The sequence below is a fragment of the Arctopsyche grandis genome, chromosome 5 (genome assembly GCF_051622035.1).
Source record: "Arctopsyche grandis isolate Sample6627 chromosome 5, ASM5162203v2, whole genome shotgun sequence".
NCBI lineage: Eukaryota > Metazoa > Arthropoda > Insecta > Trichoptera > Hydropsychidae > Arctopsyche > Arctopsyche grandis.
In genome coordinates, this window is record NC_135359.1 from 27,336,030 (window position 1) to 27,360,295 (window position 24,266).

Genomic DNA, 24,266 nt, shown 5'->3' on the forward strand with positions numbered 1-24,266 from the left:
AGGAAAAGTTGACAAATAGTCAATCAAAAAAAATCGTTGCTGTCAAATTAAATAAAAAATTTGCCATTTTGAAAATTAATTTCAACCATACTATTATTGGTTTAAATATTTAAAAAAAATATTTACACTTAAAAAGTATAAATTATATAATCTTATAATATTAAATCAATTATAATCATATAATATTATATAATCTGATGATCCGGAATATCCTTTTCGTCAATTTTATTTTATCTACTGAAATTTCTTCCAAAGCTTCTAAATACGTACTATTTCTATAAATACTGTTACGATGACTGCTAACTATAAAAAAAACCTGCTTATTATAATAATCTATTCATAAAATAAAATTTGCAATGATTCCCCACTGGTGACTTATATCGACCATTAAATAACTATCCAACTTTATTTTATTTCAGTTAACTTGACAGTTGGAAAGCTCCTGATTCCAATACCTTTTTATTTGCCTTTTTCATAAGGAATCTTTAATTATGGGATTCTTACTGATCAAAACATCTTAGCTCACTATGTTTCCAAGTTGGCTGAATTGAAGCATAGATTGATAGGCATTATTACCAAATTAGCATTATGATTTTCATTTAATATGATTTGAAATAATATCGACACCTTACTCATTCTATGGATAACTTTTTTTATCTTTTGCAGGTAAATGAGTTGAGCAAAGTGCCCTGTCGTGGGGATGTTGCTGGGGGTAGTGGCATGGCTGCTGGTGTGGCCGTGGCCCGTGCTGACCAGCAGTCCCGGAGAATTTCGCTTCCAGCATCCCATCTACAATGTCACCATACCAGAAAACAGCGTCGGAAAAGTCTACGCCAAACAACCACCTGGCGAAGACACTCTCGGCCTGCGCACGAGCCAAGATGGCAACCTCGACGTGCGCTACAAGATCATCAACGGCGACAAGAACAAGTTCTTCAAGGCGGAGGAGAGACAAGTCGGCGACTTCTGCTTCCTGTCGATCAGAACCAGGACCGGAAACACCGATGTACTCAATCGCGAACGAAAGGATAAGTACACCTTGGAAGTGCGAGCATCGGCTTCGAAGCGGGACGGCAAGAACAAAATCCTCATGGAAGCTGACACGACAGTAATTGTGAAAATCCTCGACACTAACGACCTGTCCCCCCTGTTCTATCCTACAGAGTATTCGATAACTATACCCGAAGATGCGCCACTTCACCAGAGCATAATTAAAGTGACGGCCGAAGACGCCGATTTCGGCTTCAACGGGGAGATTTATTACAGCTTCTTAGAGGAGACGGATCAGTTCGCGATCCACCCCAGCTCGGGAGTAGTCACTATCACGAGACCCTTAACTCTCAACGAACGCTCTTATCACGAGATAGTAGTGCTGGGTAAAGACAGGGGGGCTTTGTTCCAAACGAGCGGCACTTCGCACGCTGCTCGCGCCATGTTGACCATCAAAGTTAAACAAGTCAACTTGTTCAGTCCCGAGATATACGTGCACCACTTCACAGACCTCGTCGAGAACACCAGGCCCGAGATATACGCCATTGTCAGGGTGGTCGACAAGGACGGGGGCGTCCACGGCCAAATTAAAAGTGTCGACATCGTGAACGGCGACCCAGACGGCCATTTTAGAATTCAGGCCACGGAGAGACCGGGCGAATTCAATATTATCGTCCACTCGCTATTGGACAGGGAAAAAACGCCTCAAGGGTACAATCTCACCCTGCGGGCAGTCGACAGGGGTACCCCGACCAAGCAGAGCTACAAGTCGGTGGCTGTACATCTGACTGATTTTAATGACAACGCGCCCGTGTTCCACAAGGAAATATACGAAGTGAACGTACCGGAAACGGCGCCCATAAACACTCCCGTTATTAGGCTGAAAGTGACCGATATCGACTTTGGCAGGAATGCTCAGGTTTTCCTGGAAATCGTCGGCGGAAATGAGGGTGGGGAGTTTTTCGTGAACCCCACCACGGGCATGCTATACACGGCCGCCATTTTGGACGCCGAAACTAAAGCCTTCTACACGCTCACCGTCTCGGCCATTGATCAAGGCAACATCGGAACGAGAAAACAGTCCTCCGCTAAGGTGAAGATTAATGTCCTAGACACTAACGACAACGACCCCTTGTTTGAAAAGTCTGAGGTCACGGTATATTTAGATGAAAACGAGCCTGCCGGCACTTCGGTGACTAAAGTAACAGCCAGAGATAGAGACTCGGGAGAAAACGCTTACATATCTTACAGTATAGCGAATTTGAACCCGGTTCCGTTCGAAATTGATCACTTTTCGGGCATAGTCAAAACGACTTTTGTACTCGATTACGAGAGCTCAAGAAGGGAGTACATTTTAAGGGTGAGGGCAAGCGATTGGGGTCTCCCTTACAGAAGGCAGACGGAAATGCAATTAACCATCAAAATACGAGACGTAAACGATAATAGGCCTCAATTTGAAAAGATCGATTGCTTGGGACATGTCTCGCGATACTTGCCGATAAGCTCCGAAATAATAACGTTGACGGCTATCGATTTGGACGCACGCAGCATCATTACTTACAATATATTGTCGGGGAACGAAGACGGCTGTTTCAGCATCGATCCGACGACCGGAATTCTCACCGTGGCTTGCGATCTCAAGGAAATCAAATCGGACGAGAGGGAAATAAACGTAACAGCTTCGGACGGCACTCACTTTTCCGACAGCGTGAAAGTACACATCCATTTGGTCCATTCGAAAAAGGCTCTATCCACCATGGGGCGGCTGCTCAGCGAGGATAAGGGGATGTTTCAGTGTAAGGAGACCGGTGTTGCCAGCAGGTTGGCCGAAGTGTTGGCGTCGGCAGAAAAAAACAATGCGCAAGGACATGAAGTGAGTCAGGAGGAATTCGCCATGATGCCCAGTCGTTACGGAGAAAACGTACATTCGCCTGAATTCTACGATTTTCCCTTAGAAATCAAAGTCAACGAATCCGTCATCCTCGGAACAACACTTACGAGGATAAAGGCGCGCGATCGCGATTTGGGATACAATGGAAAACTAATATTCGGCATATCTGGCGGCGATCAAGATTCCGTCTTCAGGATCGATCCCGAAACCGGCGATCTGAAAGTCATCGGCTACTTAGACCGAGAGCGCGAATACCAATACATCATAAATATATCGGTTTACGATCTGGGCAAACCGCAAAAAGGAGTGTCGAGGCTGTTGCCTATAACCGTATTGGACATAAACGATAACCCACCCAAATTCATTAAAACATTAGGTAGCTATAAGATCGTCGAAAGTGCTTCGAACGGTACTGTAGTGTGCAAGTTGAACGCGACCGATGCAGATTCTGGTGAATTTTCAAAAATTAAATACTCCTTAGTGAGCGACACGGAAGACTTTGCAGTAGATCCGTCGTTGGGTATTGTTAGTGTCGCCAGTAGTTTGGATAGAGAGCGTCAAAGTGTGTACGAATTAAAGATACGAGCTAGAGACAACGGTGGACTGTATTCCGATGCTCTAGTTATGATATTCATCGATGACGTCAACGACAATGCACCTCGGTTCAGCTTGGCGGCTTTCAACGTCAAAGTCAGAGAAGATGTGCCCAAAGGAACGGTCGTGGCCATCGTCAATGCAATCGACCACGATTTGGGCTCTGGGGGTCAAGTCAAATACTCCATTCTCGACGAAGGCGAATTGGACGACTTCTTCAAAATCGATCCGTTGACGGGAACCATGAGGACGTCAAGGCTGTTGGATTTTGAAGAAAGACAAATGCATCAGTTGATGGTTCGCGCCAGTGATGGTGGTTCTCCGTCTCTCGTCACAGACGTGTCCGTCACGGTGGAAGTTATTGACGTCAATGAAAACATTCATCCTCCAACTTTTAACGATTTTGTGCTAGAAGGTTCAGTGAAAGAGAACCAACCAATTGGAACTAGAGTGTTCGCTGTGAAGGCTACAGATGCTGATCCGCCTGGGATGGATTCGAGGATCACATACACCATCAAAGGAGGAGATGGCATGGGGTACTTCATTATCGACAGTGAAGGTTTGCATCCATTTATTATATTCTTTTTGCTCAACTCGGCATTTAAAAATATTAGATGTGATGCTACATACGGTATAAGAAGAAATTCCATGTTGTTTTTTGACGGTTTGTTCGGGAGTAAGCATACGTAACTGTTCAGAATTTGATATTTTATCGATTTTTATATTATTCACATACATGTGTATATTTCAGAGGTCACCCAATTAGGTGACCCAAAACAATAAACACTTGAATTTCATATAGCGCAAATTATCAACAGTCTCGTGCCAATGTGTATAGGAATAATACCCTTCGAGTTTCTTTGATAAAAATACAGTAAAATGTGTGTTCAACATGCCAGATAGAACAGGGATTAAAGTAACTCGTGAAATTTAACGTGACGGCACTTTGTGAAAGGTTTGTTGCGGAAGCAATTGCTCATAAAAATGTTACTGTTTGCCAGCATTCAAATTTAATTCGAAACGACTGGAACAGAAATACTCTGTAGAGGTACAAACTCTTTCCCGCCTCATTCCTATCTCTCTCAATTCGATCGTGTCTGGTTGGAGGGGCTCTTTTTAACGTATTGCGAATTATTCCGTCTCATTTCTATTAAGCGATTTCTTTCCGGGTTGAAAGGGGGCTAATTTCGCTTCATTCGGACGCCCCTTTGAGATGAAAGGTATTTACAAATTAATTTTTGACGACGATCCAAATGCTGTAAATATTTCAATCGGTATACTGCCATTAAAGAGATCGTTTCGGGAAAATAAGCGCTTCATTCATATTAGTGAAATTTTTGTATAAATGTACATACGAAGCTACTTCGGAATTATGTTGAAGTCCTACATTTATGTACGTAGGCGTATTTAAAAATATTTTTTATATGTTTTATACATATTACAGTCGAAATATATTTTCAGTTGTAATATATTCCAACTAGCGGTTTAGGTAATCTATATTCGAATACAAACAACTAGTAAATTATAGCTCTACAAGCGCAAATACACTTTCAACAATTTGACTTGTAATTTGAAATTTGAAGTTTTTTTTATATCTTTGACAAGTCAAGTTTTGATAGTTCTGATGTATTTGCAAATTCGGTAGAATTCAATATTTTCTAGGTATTACGAACTTTGGTAATGACTATCATATTACGATAGCTCTATGAATGTGTTCAAAACAAAAATGTGACTTTCCAATCCAATTAACTAGTCTAGTGACATTTTCACGAAAACCTAACCTTTCCATCTTATATGGTACCAACTTATAGTTGAAGTGTATTTTCAGTTGTTATATATTTTGACCAGTTGGAATTTAATTCGTCACATGAATCAGCATACATGTGTTAGACTGAATATATTATAACTCATACATATGTTTCATATGAGTTGTAATGTATGTTCATATGTGTTTGTGTGTGTAGACATGTGTTTTTTTTTTCATTTATTGAATGATTATTACTTTGTTTTGGCCAAGAAGGTGCAATGGGTTTACCCGTTAGGCCTTCCTGGTTTAAATATATAAATAAAATAAAATAAACTGAAAATACACTTCAACTATAACGGTAGTTGGTACCAAGTTAGATGAAATACATTACAACCGGAAGATATGTACACTTCAACTGTAACATATATAAAAAATACAAAGTATATTAAAGTATAAAAATTCACATAATCTCTTGAAAAATGAAATATCATGTTAATTACAAAGCCATCCATGAATTTTAACGTGCAAAATGTTAATATTAAAAATTGAGCAATTAATAACGCGCCAACATGTCAACATAGCATATTTCATTCTTATATTAATGTAATTCTTCTTGAATACAAATTATATTTTAATTACAATATATGAGTCGCTTGTTCGTTACATGAATTTATAAATGAAATGCTTACAGTAAGATTAATGTTACTTATAGTTTTAATTTTTTTTAGTAAAAAGGTTACATTCCGAAACGATAGGTTATGATTTAAAATTTTCAAAAAATAAGTTTAGTTTTCTACTTTTTGAAAAGATTAGATCAGAATTCGTTTTTTTTTACTTAACTACTGCATAATTTAGTGGATCCTTTACCTTGATTTTGATTTTTAAATGCTTTGTATGATTACAAATTTATGTTCACAATACATCTTATATCTATTTTAATAGCTACTGATCTACTGATCATTTTTAATTTTACAATTTTAATTTAATTTTGTTAGTAATCATAGTATTATATTATTATAATGTTAATATGTACAACGTAATAGGAAAAAAGAGCTCAAAAACCTATTTACAATTCTTATAAATGCTCATAAAACATCTAATACATAATATTAATTAAAGACCTAAAGCAGATTGTGTTTAGCTAATATGTGTTTATACCTGAAGGGTATAGACATTTTGTTGTAATCACCGATATCCGACAGATCCTTTGCCTAAAATCTTTCATTCTTACCGGTTTTATGATATGTTTTTTAATATCCGTTACTTTCTTAAATTCAAATCGAACACTTTCTTTTATGAATCTTCTCCATTAGTCAAACCCCATGACTTTCTTAGTAATGCTTCTAACACACATATTCGTCTTTCAATCCCATCTCTTCGCTGCGAAAATTCCACAACATTCTTAAGACAAACAACCTAGTCTTTACTTCCATAAACTATTTATTATACCTATACATACATAGCACACAAGTAATCCGTTAATTACTCCTGTACATTAAGCAATAATAATAGCACGATTACGTTTGGCTTTAGTGATGTATCGCGTTTTGTTTCAAAGTATCGCCCTTTGTTCATCTCGCGTTCACCACCATGTTTGTCTTAATTACCTCCAACTCTAACTCCCCACGAAGTGTTTTGGAAAGGGGGTGAAAAAAACCACTACGTATTCAAGCGGACACAATGAGACCTTTTATTTGTAACGGCACGCGTATAATTTGAAGGGAAAGTTTCGTGCATGCATGTGTGTGCGCACGCGACACACGCAAAACTTTCCGATATTTTTCTCCGTGAAAACTCGAGACACCGATTCATATATTACGTGTCAAAAGAAACAAATACAAAGGAGACAAGTTTCCCTTTTCCGGACTCGACGGGGTGTCCCCGATGAGGAATTTCCAACAGCCAAATGAACTGTGCGACACGGACGTGCCCAAACGTCGACATTATTATACACGAACACTCTATGTATAATATACATATTATATATCGAGGCCTCACTGCCCAAAGGTAACAACTCCAAAAGGCCTATTTGTTCTGAAGAGCAATTACATGTAACTATTCATAAATGTACTTTAGTTAACTGTCTCCCAATTATAGGATCCTTTAGATTTTTGTCTATTAGTGTTGACGAAATTCGATTTGAAGTGAAAGCTGTAAATTCAATCACACTACTATTGAAGTGTGATTGAATTGGATGGATTTTATGTAACGTAATTTAAGTGTTTTTTATACTCATTCGATAGATTCGAAGATTTCATTTGATGAAAAATATTTAATGGAATATGGATACAATATATGTATGTATGTATAATAGTTACATATTCTATATTTTCAATGCGTATATGAAAAAAAACGATTACTTTAATTTCTTACGATTACTTTCATTCATTTAATTCCACTGTATTTTTTCAGATATTCAATACGATAAATCAAAATGATTTTGTTCGATTTTTTTATTATAAGAACTTACATATATATGTAGGTACATAATATTAATATCAAAAAAGCTTCATAATTTTAATATAAAAATGTATATATGTATATTTATTTAATAGCAAATTGCTAATTGTAAATAATAAATTTAAATTTATAACTATAATATAACCTACATTTATATATGTATGTTAACTATCAATCTTAATTTAATTACATCCTTCGAAAAGGCACTAATGTTTATTAGCAGCTCTAATTTATTTATTTGCATATTAGCCACAGTGACATTACAGAAAACTCTAACGCGCCACTGTGACCAGACATATAAGCATTATAAATACTATATATGTATATATATATATATATATATATATATATATATATATATGTGTGTGTGTGTGTGTGTGTTTATGTATATAAGAAAATTAGCTTGGCATCTACATATGTTGTAGATAATAAATTTTTAAAATCATATTCAAATAGTGGTGACATAGTGAGTAGGATGGTTTTTGCCAATTTGATGGAGGAACCGCTTCAACGATGAAATCGACTAAATCGGCAAACTCTAATAAGAAAAGATCGACTTGGAGTCACAAATGTCCAATTCTGAATAGCAGCATTAATGATTATACTCAGAATAAATTATTTTCAATCGCGGTCAGCTCGCGGGATCAAAACCGGTGACTTCTCTAATATATTAAGAATATTAACGCAACCACGAACTTCGTAAACAAAACAAAGTTTCTATGACGACAATTCAATTGGTTGAATATTATATTTTCGATTCAAATAAATTTAATAAAAAACAAATGAATATTTACTATTAGATTCGCCATGTTTACGCTGTTTATATTACAAATACTGAGCGAAGCCGGGTAAAATAACTAGTGTACAATATAATATAGTTTATCTATATAGTTTTATATAGTTTTATCTACATATATAGTATTATATAGTTTTATCTACATATATATAGTATTATTTTATTTATTTTTTTACATATAATATATACGAGAAGACCTTACAGGTAACCCCTATACGCCTTCCTGGTCAATTAAAAAAACATTGCAGCATTTTTTTATTACATTATAGTCGCTGAATTACGAGACACTGAAAAACTCGCAAATTAACGAGACATCTATGAATTGTACATACATTTTTTATTGTACATTAATCAATCTCAAATAGTGGTGACATAGTAGGTAGGAAGGATGCTTAGCCAATTTTACCGAGAACCGTTTCAAAAATGAAATTAGAGAAAATTGGCAACCTCTGATAGGAAACGATCGACCTGGAGTCACAAATATCCAGGTCTGACCAGCAGCACTACAGATATACTCAGAGAAATTATTTTCAATCGAGGTCAGCTCATGGGATCGAACCCGTCGCCTCTCGATGCTAAGCAGAAGCATAACTACAGAGCTTTGCTGCTGGCTATATTATGTATATAGTATAATATAGTTTTCGCTTTTATCGATACGTGATTTGAAGTTAAAACTTATTACTTTTTGTACTTACGACATTTTCTAAATGTAGTCGGTGTGAACTGATATGAAAATAGTGACAAACTTGCATTGACATATGTATTGATTTGGCCGAGTTCTGGAGTTGTCGCCTTTGCTCTGTGAGGGCGCGATATTTTGTGAATTTCTGCGAGTACAAGCACCGATAATAATAAATGTTGCTGAGCGTGCACGTCAAAAAGTTTTAGTCCAGAAAACAAACACAACCCGTTCCCAATTCCGGCCCTGTCTGTCTCGTCACGAGTCTCAGTCAGCGAATGTAAAGCTTTTTCGTTTCGCGCACCTCCCCCTCCCTTCCTGCCTCTCATCTCTGCAAAATCCTGAACGTCCGAGCGAGAACGGAAAACTTTCAACGAGAGCGTTTAATCTGCCCCTATTTATTTTTCTCGTGTTGATTTGAATTATGTCTCGCAGCAACTTGAATAATAAACAGTCTAAAACGTAAACCTACCTTTCACGTACGTAATGAATGTTTCATTAAAAAGTTTTCATTTCGTTCGTACGATATTCGTACAGGTATTTCATAACGAATTTAACTCTTAAACGAATCGCACACGTTCAAAACAAAGTGTCCCGAATATGTACATAAACTTTGACGACGATTATGTAATTGTTCATATGAGCCATTTATTTCATACTTAAAGCTAATGCCCGGCGTGTAATACATATCAAATGATGTAAACTTTACACGGTCTACATGTGTTATGAATAAAACACGCTGAGATCACAACTTTAGGGCTATTTATTTGATTGCATTTTCAATGCAAGCTCATTCAGTTTGTCGAATAAAAATCAACTTGGTACTGCTTTTACCTGTTTTAACATAAATTTTATAAATCTTTAGCTTGTCTTTATTACACATCTAGTACACTTTTTGCCTTTTTTAAGCAACGATAAAACGTTTTATTGGATATCTTTTACTCATAGCATGCGCCAGCTATCTCAAATATATGACCTAAGCTACCAATAAGCTAAGGTCTGTCAATAAAATTTATGTTGTGATCATAAGGTCGGTAGTAAAATAAGAAGAAATATGCAACCTTCACAAATGGCGACTAATTTGGACAGCATCCAAATCTCACTAATATCTGCAATAAACATACAGCCTTATTACAAATCACAAATGCGGAGAATTAAATTTGCCAGCCATTATTCATTTTTTTTATTTCATAACTGAAAATTGACACATGTAAGACACATGTAAATTTTTTCGTATATCATTCTACTTTAATTCGAGTAAAGAAATATTAATTTTTTTGTTTGGATTTAAATCGTTTATTTAAATTATAAAAAAATATAAATTTATTAAAATACCTGTATACCTGTTACAGTCGAAGTTTATTTTCAGTTGTTATATATTCCGACTGGCGTTTTAGATCATCATATTCGAATACAATTCAACTAGTAAATGAATTAGTCTACAAGCGTAAATACACTATGAGCGTTTTGACAAAGCGTTTTTACGAATGCTTTAGAATTCAATAATGCATTATTTTCTAGGTATTACGAATAAAGGTAATTGGTATGGTACTGTGATAACCCTGAGAATGTATTCAAAACAAAAATTTTACTTATCAACATAATTTACTAGTCGATTGATGTTTTCACGAAAACTTGACCTCTCCATCTAACCTGCTACCAACCTTTAGTTGAACTGTATTTTCAATTGTAATTTATATTTCGACCAGTTGGAATGTAATTCGCCATATGAATCAACTCGCGTGGGTTAGACGGAATATGTTCCAACTGGTCAAAATATAGTATTATAAATGAAAATACATAATATAATAATGAAGGTTAGATGGAATATATTGTAACCAGTCAAAATATATTACACCGGAAGATACACTTCAACTGTTACATTCATATATACTGATATGAGTTGCTTCTGTTATCTTCTTAATTGTTACTATACATACATATACCTATTTTCTTACTTTTTACCTTCATATAGTAATGCTTACAAAACTACAAAAATACTTCATACATATTTAAGCAATAAATAATGATATACATTGTATGTATGTAGTTACATAAAAAATCCATATTTATATACGGTTCAAGCAAATCTCTACATTAAATAATTCTCAACTCTCAAAATGTAGTCTCTTAGTGAAAATATCATATCATACTATTTTTAGCACCACTTTACTCACTGCACCACTCAATACCTTAACCAAAGCTGACATTACGGATACGATACAATCGTATTTTGACTTTTGAAATTGAAAACGACGTATCAATATCGAGAGTCATTCTCCACTCTATCTTTTGCGATAAACCAATTTGAAGAGAGAGTAGCCCCTGCTCGATCTTTCGCCTACCACGAGCCCTAGTATCCAATGTCATAATCCATCGTTTCGAGATTATCTATGTATGTTTATATATGTATATATATATATACGTTCTAGTATAGCTTAAAGCACTCTACTGTTTACAGTTTGAAGATATTGAAATCCCATCAACCTCTCTGGAGGGCGCGTCGTCCAAAATAAATAGCCTTAGCTGAAACGTGAGCGGATACCCGAGCGAGAACCGGAAACGGTATAAGTACATATGCATGTGTACCTGTATAAGTATGTATATATATATATATATATATATATATATATATATATATATATATATATATATATATATATATATATACAATATGTGTATATACTAAGATATATATGTGTATGTATGTATACATACTACAGTCAAGCGGGGTGATGCGCGAATTGCGTGAGGAAACGTGTCTGGTAGTCGGCGAGCGTAATTATGAGGCTTTCGATGTAATGTGACACGAAACGTAGGTGCAAAGCCGTTAACTTTTCCGCAAAAACCCTTCAAGTACACTCGGGACTGAGGACGAGAATGGGGATGGGTGGTGAGGTGTAAGGATATCTATGTATGTGGGGAGAGGTGGGTCTACGCGCCCCACAACTTGGGAACAAGCGAAGTTTTCGGCGCACACCCGTTTATCATTTCGCGTTGACAACAAAGTTAAATGAATACCTGCGGAAATGTTTTTCGCGTAAATCAACCCTCACCTGTGGACCTTTGTCGAAATTCTGCCGCAGAGCGCGGCTACTATTAGTATTACCAATTGGCCGAAACGAACAAAGCGAAAAATGTTAATCATAATTATTGCGCTGGCGTATCGTGTAATAAAAATATATGTATGTATGTATGTATTTATGTATATGTGAGGCAATCGGTATGATCTCGCGTGTTCGTTGTGCGTTCAAAACGGTGCGCAGTGTGGCCGTTTGCAGATCTGCCTAGACACGCGCTCATTTTTTTTTTTTAAAAGCTATATCTCAAAAACTGTAGCACATATTATGCTGAAAATTTATTTTCGATGCATTTATATAAGGGTTCAGATATTGTGAGATTTTAATAGCCATGAACCGAACATAATTGAGTTTACATTGCATTTTGCATAGAAAAACTTTACGATTGAATAATATTTAACTAGTGTTGTGCCCGATGAAATTTCATCTCATGGGTTATGGTATATTTTTCTATTAATTTAAAAAAAATTAAAAGAAATGTGTCGGTTCTGTGTTCGATCTGCACGTGGTCGTATTTTTTTCAAATACCTTTTAAATATATTTATATTTAATTGTTTAATATGAAAAAAATGGTAAAAATACCTACCTACCTTCATATAAACAATATTAAACAGCAATAGAAAAATTAATTAATTGAATAAATTTTCAATAGATGGTGCTAAATGCTCAGATACTTGCCTAGAGGAAAAATTCATAGCAAACAGTATATATAAAAGTTTTTTCTTTTGTTATTATATTCGTACATTTTTTTGGCAATGTTAAGCTGTGACGTACATATGTACATATACATATATGTCGAATCTAAACGGTTATATAGTACAGTAAGCGTTATCTCACACAGACACAAAGAATAACGATATTTTATGTATATGTTACACCGAATCCGTGAAATTGTCTTTTACACGCATTCGGCAAGAGAATTGCCGAATGCGTGAAAAATGCAAACATGTTGCCCAGTTCACGGATTCCGTAAATTCTTTGGCGAATGCGTGTATTCGCCAAGAATTTGTCTGCTCAAAGCATGGAGTCGGAAAATAGACAGCAGCTCTCCGGTGTTGTTTTTTAGAACTGGACAGCGTGGACAAGTGTCAAAGTGACAGCTGAATGAGGATGTTTAATTTACTTATTATTATGTATAATATGACTACATACATATGTTTCGATCATCTCATATGACTTATACATAAATTAATGTCATGTTTATACATTTTGATCAATATTTTAACAGTGAAACATATATATGTAGTCATATTATACATAATAATATGTAAATTAAACATCCTTATTCAGCTGTCACTTTGACACTTGGTTATAATATAACACGCTGTCCAGTTCACGCATTCGGCAAAGAATTTACGGAATCCGTGAACTGGGCAACGTGCTTGCATTTTTCATGCATTCGGCAATTCTCTTGCCGAATGCTTGTAATAGACAATTTCATGGATTCGGTGTAACATATATATGTACATATATATTATTATCAAATTCGTAATCACTGGAAAAAAAAAGGTGTCAGAAAAGTGAAGTTTCATTGATGATACAAAAAAAAAAGTCAAAATTGTTTATCTGTATTGATATAGTGAAGAAAAGTTTAACGTAAAAAAAATGAAGACTTTGTCGCAATATTTGCAGTTTCTTATAGTTGAATAGTTCAACTTTTACGATTGATTAAAATCGTGGCGAAGTCAAGCAGCTGTTTACTTAAAAAACCTTATTGAAATTTTTGATTTTCACAAAAAAACTCGGGGGTAGATATTCTAATGAAAATTCCTACAAACGTAAATATATCTTTGGTAAAATATTAATAGAGCGTACCTTATTGAGTAATATTCAATCAAAAACTTATCAATAAAGCTTTCGACTAGAAATAAATTGACTTCCAATCTGGAAGTTACAAACGCACCCAATACAAATATATTTCATTGGATAACCACACGAACCACAATTTTGATCAAGTGTGACGGATTTTTGACACGACCAAATGAAATTTTATTAACAATACATCGAAGTATAGATAAAAACGATGATATTTTAATAGTTTATCGGAAAATATTAAAATCTTCAATGTCTAGGCGGATCTGGAAGCGGCCACACTGTGCGGCGTTTCTCAAATCGCATGTGTGTATTGTTTTTTTTTCGTAAAATGTTCAAAATACGATCTCTATACTGTGTAATTTGATTTTTTCCTTCTGTTTTATAGAATATGTCACTTAATTAAGCATTTCCAGTTGAAGTTCACTATACCAACATCTCGTGGAAAACTTTGATTTTTCCGAGTAAAGTTTTATAAAATTTAAATCTTTTTAGCGTCGAAATGTAGATGATAGTTATTTAAGTATTTCAACTTTAAATTATATTTTCTTCATTTTAGTTATGCCAGAGTAGAAAGTATACAAGTTCTAACCCATACAAGTGTCCCATCTACATATTTCCAGTTTAATCTTTTTTACTCTACACATGTACGCAAAAGTTAACAAACAAAAAATAAGAAAGCAATATACTGTCGATAGTGTTCTTCTTCTTCAAGTACCGTCTCTTTCTTTCGAAATTTAAAATACAACAGATCTGTCTTCATCTTAAATACTACATCCCTGAAAAGCCATTTGGTGTTCTTTATAAATCACTGTCTGATATATTCCAGGCCCTCTTCTTCTTTGCACTATTCGCTATTTTCTGCATTAAATAAATGTTTTTCTAGGGTTTTATCTTTATAATAATGTGTTTATATAACTTGTGTATCGTTTCTATAACTTATATATTTTATGTATATATATATTTTATTAAATACAGATCAATCTTTGATTTTGATTTGATTGAAATTCCGATCTTCAAATTTAAATTTAATAATAACCGTCACTTATGTAATACTAATAATCTGTAATACTATCACATATGTACATACACATGTTTAGTTATGTAGTTCTTTTACTTAGACCGTTATTTTCTTTATTCGTGTACTTAGTAACAATAGATGAAGTTTTATGTTCATGTGAAAACTCTACTTCGAGATTTTGACTGATTTTTTTTTGATTTCTGAAAAAGTTATGTTTTCAACTTTCACTCGTTTGATCAACTACAGAAAATTTTCTAGTTGTATTTTGTGTTTGTCACATATTAGTATTTGATCATTTAATTTATTATAAAATATTATATGTAACCTGTATATACGGTTGCAATATTTGTAACTATGTATGTCTGTGGTATACTTGGGTGATAGTTTCGCGTGGAATCAACACACGCTGTCAGGTTGATACATTTAATTATAAGTTGTTCTCCAGGGAAAGCTTTAGTTTGCCGGCAGTGGATACTTGGCTAACTTATATCATATAATACATACAGAAATTGTCATAATATGATGTAAGATAAAGTTTTGAAATTTAATCTGTAACTATTTTTTTCATATCAAATTTGTACGAAGACAACACAAGCAAACGCCTAAGTTTTCATTTCTAATTGGAATGAAATTAAATATATGCGTATGCGTGTTTTATATACGAGTATGTATACGTACATACGTACTTGAGTACGATTGTGCAATTCTTATGTAAATTTCGACATACATAGGTATCCATAAATTGAATTACCAATTCAATCTAATTCCCCCGAATTTCTATGAGGCGTGTTAAGCGCTTTATTAATAAATAATTGCGATAATGCTGGTATTTATAATTGAAAATCTAGACGCTTTTAATGAAAACTCTTCACGGAAAGTTATTCTAGCTGTTGTCATCGTTTTTCTTATGAGTTAATATAAACACGGGCGCGTTTGTGAGCATTCTATTTTACGTACTGTGGGGGCAGAGAAAAATGTGATTCTGGGAAACTTAATATTTTCTTTCTCATAAAATCCACTGTTTATCTTTTTTCGGGATTATACTTTATAAACAAACATGGTGATTTTCTCTGAAACATATTTCACAGAGTGAGCTTAATATGGGCTCGTAATTTGCGCAGACAAGTACAGCTGAGGCGCTAGTATAACTTCTAATTATAAGACGTGTTCCGGTGTGAGTTATATTATAATGATTAAACATGATAGTCTCGTGCATAATGAGGATTTAGCACGTTGTAATTTTATATGATTTAAAAGGTTTTATCCCTCGATAGTTCGACCGGTCCAATATATGGCAATTTTTTTATAATGGGATTTTTCTCCTTTTCTTAAACCATTTTTAAAACACACATTTAGGTAGATTATCCGATGGCCGGTTATCAACATTTTGGGTCTTTATTATATTAAACGAATTTTATTGTATTTTTTTTATCTCATGTAAGAAAAGGTGTGAAATATTTATTATGTTATCAGAACTCTGTAGAATCCAATTTTAACTTCACATATGTTATTAGAAAGTTTGACTTTGAAATTTTTACTGATTTGCTCTTGATGTCGATTATTTATCACTTTTAAGTGTGTCTTTGTGTATTTTGGAAATAAATAATTCAATCTGCTATCGTCACTCTAATACTTTTTATTGGTGAAAAAACTTTTTTCTTCAAAATTTTTAAATGATCTTAAAGGTCTCGTCCCCTCTCTTTCTCCTTTTATAGATTGATCTTTTCATTTTAATTTTTCTTTGGATATTTTTACCTTCTAAACTGCTCAATGCATTGAGCTGAAACTTTTATAATCGAAATTAAAATGAGCATGTCTTTGATATAAATTCCTTTTGCAGTTAGTTTTTAAGAAAAGAAAAGCTTTTCATCACTATTATTCAGTTATATGATGGTTTTTTACTTAAATTAAAAAATATATATTGTTAAACAGATTCATTCTATGTGATTAAATGTTGAATTACAAACGATCTAGCTCAGAACTGTTTTGTAGAAGCGAAAATACCATTATTTATGGGGGAATATATGTATGTATAATTGAAATTTAGCTTACGTATATAGTATTCACTAAGTACACTGAACTTCAATGCGACTACTTTGCACTAAAAATGAGATAGTATTCGCTTGGTACACCTTAACCTTATTTCAAATACTTTCGACTTTAAAACATATAATATTCACTTGGTACAGCTTAACTTAGTATACAACATTAAGACGAATTAATATTTATTTTGTAACAAATAAAAACAAAACTCCATCTATTGCTACTACGTAATTAAAAATGTATATAAAGTAATAACTATGGTATAAGTAGATATCACAAAAAAATCAATTAATGTTGAAATTATTTATTTATTATTGAATACATTTAACTTAAGTTGAATAATTTTAACCTTTAAACCTTACATACATACAAAGTCTCTTTCGAAATTATATATTAGATGAGTTTACATTTGTTTATATGTTACAGTTAAAGCATATTTCAAGTGAAAATATATTTTCACTAGTGAAAATGTATCAAAAAATGAATTTATAACGTTTAACCCTAACAGCACCAATCTTAAATGATAGGGTTAACCCTCACTTAACCTAACCTATCCTTACCCTTAAATAATACCAACCCTAACAATCTAATCTTAAATGAATAAAACCAACCCTGAAAATGTAACTGGTTATGATTTCACTGAAACGTCAGTGAAAATATATTTTCAATGTAACATATATGTATGTACATAAATACATAGTTATGAAAGTGAACATGGTCAAAATTAAAATTGAATTAATTTACACTCTTAGTTATGTATGTAATATTGTAATTATGACCATTGATATAGACAGAATTCACCTCGCGTCAAAATTTCATAAACAGCAATTTAGCCAGCAGTAGCATCAAGTGATCAGTGGGTTCGATCCGCCATACTGCTGGTTAGATTTGAGAGTATTTGTGACTCCAAACCGATCGTTTCTTATCAGAATTTGCCAATTTTATCTGATCATTGTTGAAACGGTTCCTCAAAATTGGAAAAAAATCATCTTTCCTGTTATAAGAAATCTTCTGTATTTATTGTGTATATAATTTGTAAAAAATATGTACAAAATCTAAATTCATAGAAATGTCTCAATGCATTCATTCAGTAATTAATTGTTATTTAGTGTTCTCCAGCTTCTGGAAATAAAGTGATATATGTAATAATAATAAAATGCTGCATTGTTTGTAATTAATTGTCCAGGAAGGCGCATTGGGGTCTTCCCGACAAGCCTTCCTGGCCATATATCTAAGTAAAAATAAAAATAAAAAATAAAATAAACTTTTCGCACGACTTTGACGCAACACTGTAATCTGATTACATACTATTACTATGCGAATGATGATCTGGAATTTATGGCGATTTTAGAGGTGACATCATGTCGCAGCTCCTACAGTGTATGTAATATGTATGTACGTTCACGAATAGACTACGCTAGTTTAAAACACCCCATCCTCCGACATTAGCCGTAAAATATAATCACACGTACATACATTTAAACGTGTTTTGTACGTTTCTAAATTCCACGGAAACACTTGGCCGGGGACGAGAAGCAACCGATGCGCGGCCATTGTTAATGTAAATAAGAGGCGTATTTCAAGTTCTATCACTAGGGTAAATTAGTGGGCCATATAGCCGACGTGCGCAACATTTGCATACGATGAATTCAGTAGCGTTTCATCCCACAGCACAATAGTCCATTGTAAGCCACAGACACATACATACAGTACATGTGACTATTTCCATATGTATGTATATAACAATTGGCGCGTCTTAACTGGTCAGTGTTAATTTATAACGTCCGGCGTAGACCTGGTCAATATGCGCGAATTCAAATTGGATGCTTGAGTTGAATTACGTACTCGATCACTTCCGAATGCATAGTCATGTAGAGAAGTGATAGAAGGGGTTCTTTGGAGTGTGTGTGTGTGTGGCTGTTAAAGGGTTGATTTGTGTTTATTTATTTAATAATTACAATATCCTGTTAACCCTTTGAGTGCTGACGACTTTTCTGTTGAAAAACCACCACGCTGAAAATTTCGCCAACATTTCCAAATAAAATTACACTGTTCGACAAATTACGACTTTTTTTTTGTTCAGAGACGAAATATGACTTTTCTTATAGATCTATGCCCAGTTAATACGAATCTGGTAATAAAAGATGTCGATTGGCTCGAGATTCGGAGATGTATGTGTTTTTTAAATCGCGCAATTTTTCTATGGCTTGGTGTTGTTCGGTCGATGTCTCAGAATCTGTCAATTTCCTGTTCAAAATGAATATTGGAATCTATAGCTGGGTATTTTATCTTTCATTTTTAGTACTTTTCAGCTTTCATATCTCTCTAAGTAGTCGTCCAGTTCAAATCAAAAGTCAAAAGTACGTATTTTCACTTGGGATTTTTTCCCACTGTTAATACTATTTTATATTGAGTTTTTTCTATTGAAACATGTTTATTGAGATAATGTTCTGGCCACACTATTTTTTGTTTTTGTTGAAAAGGGTCAATTGGAAGTGTGCTAAATTTTAAATCGGTAAAATTGCGAGCTAAAAGCTCGTACTAGTATTTACTCGTATTTACACGAATCTGAATTGAATTAATAGGGATAATATATTAAATTGTCTTTATATGAAAATTAAATAAAATTCCACTTATCATATTTTGACTATTCTTGTAGATTAATAACAAAAATTCGTTATCAGTTATCAATAGAATTTTCTGCAATGGTTATAAATTCAGAAATTCCGGTGTAAGTGAGTCCTTACAAACGTTGACAAATGAATGACACGGATTACACAATCTATGTTCAATGTATTTTTTTTTTCAATGCTGCATTAAATGCTTAATAGGTAGTGTTCTCGTTTACTTTGTACATGCAAAATTTACAATGCCTATCGGCGTATTGCAAGATCATGGACTGTCAGCAAAACGCCGATTGGCGTTGGTCAGCAATCAAAGGGTTTGCAATCAATCACTTTATTTTTAGTTTGAAAATTTTTTTAACAATATTAACAATAAAGGAAGGCGAAAAAAGATTCATTGATATAAAAAAGAAAGAAGTAATATAAAATTTATATACCCAAATACTCTAATTGAACGTTAGTCAAATAACTAATGCTTTTGTGTATCTAGTATAGTTTTTGATTTTAGTTTGAATTCGGTTACTTGTGCATTTTCAAAGATCAATGGTAATTTTTAATGAATTCTATTGAAAATCTTTTAGTTTGATCTTTCTCCTCTAGAGGTTTTAGAATAAACATAAAAATAAAATGAAGCAGTGTGTTTCCACAGCTCTAATTGGATGTGATTGTTTGTTTTCTTTAAAAAAAATCGCGACCTTTTATTTTAAGGTTCAGACAATCGTTTTTATTTCTTTTTTTTCTTGTTTGAACATCTCTCGAAGAAAAGTATAAGACTGAGACGTTCGTCGAACGACTTATACTTATTAAAACCTAAAAAAGTCAAAAATTTCGACAAAGTAAGTATCGCTCTAATGTCAGGTACATACAAGTGTTCAAATTGTTTCTAAGAACGTCTATTTTATTGGTAACAAATGGAGGGAACGTTTCATCTCATTGTTATAAAATCGTAGTACTATTTTCTCCTGAATATTTGTATGTATGTATATGATTTTTGATGCAAAGAGCTCGAGTATCGTTTTAATTTTTAATTTAAACCATGAAAAAAACATAGTCATCCTGCTTGCGTTAAGTTTGCTGTACGGTTTTATTTTTTAATCAGCACGTCATCGTATTTTTTCAATATTATTTATAAATAACCGGTGAAGATTAATTCCGAGTGTAAGGGATTAAGCCCTCGGTGGTTTTATACGGGTTGATCGAGGTCGACCCAAATATATGGTAATATATGTACGTACGTGTGGTCAGTTGGGCGGTTAAAGTTTTTATTTTATTTTTGATAATAAAATACCATCTAATTTAATAAACACAACTTTTTAATCCATAAACGCCCAGCTGTCCTGTAAAAATGATGTAAATTTCAAACCGCCATCAGATTTTATATCGCGTAGCACCCTGTTTAAGCTTGTAAAAAATTAGGCAAACCCGTAACACGGAGCATAAATTTAAACATGTGGATTTTGAAATTTTTATAACGTTGTAATATCGTGCTTATTAGGCATAATTTCAAAAACGTCATCTCACAGAAATTAATTATTTTTATGAATTATATTTTACATTGCAAATTGTATAACATAACACGCAATTTTTTTTTATTCATATAATTTACAGTTATGTATGTACATACATCTATATATTTCAATTATATGATTGTACATTAAATACTTAATAATTAATTCATATATACATACATATATAACTTTCAATATTATTATATTGCGCCTTTTGATTCGTTGTATCAAAAGATTTTCCGTGAGATATAATTCTGATATTTACACTTCCATGAAATCTTTGTTTTTAATTACGCATTATGCCATATATGTACATACATATATATATACAAATAATAGAAGCTTTATTATTAATATATGATATAACACGACGTCTAGACGGCTTTCGTTTCATCCCTCCATTATATTTTACGCTGAAACAGAACTTAATTTTCGTCGCCCTATTACTATTACGCACTCGAACAAATAATATAGAACAAATCGAGTTCAAAGACAGAGAGATAAAAGCAGCTTAAATCGCACAAAAATTCCCTTGTGTCTTTATTGATCCCCTTCATAAGAGAAACATGCTGCTATCAATATTATAAATATATATATTTTATCTGAAAAAGTTTCTTATACGATAATTTTTAATAATATTGTGTAAAAAATATTAAATACTTCTTCAGATGTTATCACAGACAGTTTTCTGGAAATTTTTTTGAATTAGGAATAGTTTTTATTCTCCGGCAAAGTTGGTCTTCACTTGGCGGAGACTGTGAACCGTCCCCTTATATTATACCTATATAAAGAATAAATAGAAGTAAATCCTGGTGATTTTTTTTCTTTCAGAAGGTAGACGATGCAATCGAGCAAGTGTTGCGGTTCCCATGTTTCCTTTGCGCCCGGCTAAAAAGCACTTCATTCTTTGGCCTCCCCTAAAAATAGGCAATGGTCGCTACGGTCGGTTTTTCTTTGTGAAAAGTCAGGCACTTTCCCCGACGTTGCACGGCTTATCCAGTCGCGACAAAGCCACTCAAAAGACCGACTGGAAAAAAACTTCACCCCTCACCTGGTAATTGTGGCCAGTTCGAAAATGTGTTCGATACGAGCGCAACTTTTCGCCTAATTTATCAAAGCGCCACACTCCCCCTCTCTCTCCCCGTGTGTATATTATGTATGGATACGCTTTCGTGTTTTTGTATTGTGTGTTGTGTGTGTGAACGTGTTTTTTGGTCGGGGCTTTCAAAAGTGACGGCCCTTTCTCTCCTCTCCCCGAAGCCCCCCTTCATAGAAACAAAGTTGAATAATCGATCAAGCTCGTTGTAAAATTGGAAAATTTTCTCCGAGCGAAAGGCCGTCGTTGATGAGAGTTTCTCATTTCGAATTTTATTACGCTCGATCGTGTATTTTTCACGTGCGATTTAATTCACGACGTGCAGTATTGTAGCCTGTAAAATTTCGATCCTTTGAATATCTGAATTTGAATATATGTATACCGTAAGTTAAACATTCAACGTGGTTCAGGTTGTGATTCTTTCCACAACTTTAAATAAAAATTGTATTTTAGATTTTACATGTTCATAATATCGTATTCTTATATCAAGTTTTGTCTTTTAAACTTTTAGGACTTCCCGCGAAAAGGGGTATAAGGGGCTTCCGGCGAAAATAATTATTTCTGTTGATATTGATCATTTTTTATATTTCGTAATGACATAATTCGAATCATATAGGTTTTGATCAGTAATACATAAAATATGAAGAACCAAAATTCTTTATATATGGAGAAATAAATTAGAGTCCTGGTCACTGACTATCCATTATAGTACGGCAAGTGTTAATCAATGTATATTAGGTACCCCGACTTAACCACACGGTCAATAAGCGCCCCTACATAACCGCCCCAACATTACCGTCGATTAACAATTCAACAGTCTTGTTAATCGATTCAATTGCAAGTGGAGTAGCAAAAATTTGTTGTGAAATTAAAAATTTGTTATGAATTTAAAAAAAAATATTTCTTTACATATATACCAGGAATGCCTTTCAGGTAAACCCCAATGTGCCTTCCTGGCCAATTACAAGCAATGCAGCATTTTTATTAAACAAGTCACTGAATCACGAGACACTAAAAATTCGAAATTAACTAGACATCTATGAATTGTACATACATTTTACTGTACATTAATCATAATCAAATAGTGGTGACTTGGTAGATAGGAAGATTTTTAGCCAATTTAATCGGGAACCGTTTCAACAATGACATTAGAATAATTAGCAAACTCTGATAGGAAACCATCGATCGGGAGTCACAAATATCAAAGTCTGACCAGCAGCACTACAGGTACACTTAGAAAAATTCTTTTAAATCGAGATCAGCTCATGGGTTCGAAGCCGGCGCCTCTTGGTGCTAAGCAGAAGCTTAACGACCGAGCTATGCTGCTGGCTATACATTACCTTCATACAACGAAAATTGTGCATTGAATTAATAGTGGAAAAGTCTAAATTTTCATTAAGTCTCAAAGTACCTATCTTGAGCTTGGTCCCCATCAGCCATTCGACATGGAAACGTACGAGTATGTATGAGGAATACGCATCAGCATATTCAATTTTATTGACGTCACATATGTATATAGATATTTCGGTTCGGTAGGAATATTCCACATAAAAAAATCACACTGCGTTTCACGGACGTTTCTAAAATGAAATGTAGCTAGGGTCTCAAACTGCGATTTCTGCAAAACTTTTATCCGTGGCAGTTTCTATGAGGATAAATTTAATCGAAAGCCGTTCGCATGGACCGTTAGCAATATCCGAAGATACCAATGTATGTATGTATGTATGTATGTACATATCATAAGATGAGAAGAGGCACACATATGTATGTGCATATACGGGCCCAGCAGTCTATAAAACGGCAATTGGACAAATTACGTTGTATCGTTCCGGCAACCGCCTGGACGAATAAATGTTATTTTTTTTCTGGATCGTCTTGGATCGGGGTGTGGGTGGACGAGATGATGCAATAAAATAGGCTTTTAC

At 34.0% G+C, this 24,266-nt stretch overlaps 1 protein-coding gene across 1 annotated transcript in view; it reads left to right on the forward strand.

Annotated features, from left to right (window-relative positions):
• Positions 1 to 700: 700 nt before the first annotated feature.
• The window catches only part of LOC143912397 (fat-like cadherin-related tumor suppressor homolog), a 109,861-nt gene continuing 86,295 nt past the window's right edge, over positions 701 to 24,266 (forward strand). The window contains exon 1 of the mRNA XM_077431674.1: positions 701 to 4,034. Within this exon, the coding sequence (XP_077287800.1) occupies positions 701 to 4,034 (3,334 nt within the window). The remainder of the gene's footprint in view (positions 4,035 to 24,266) is intronic.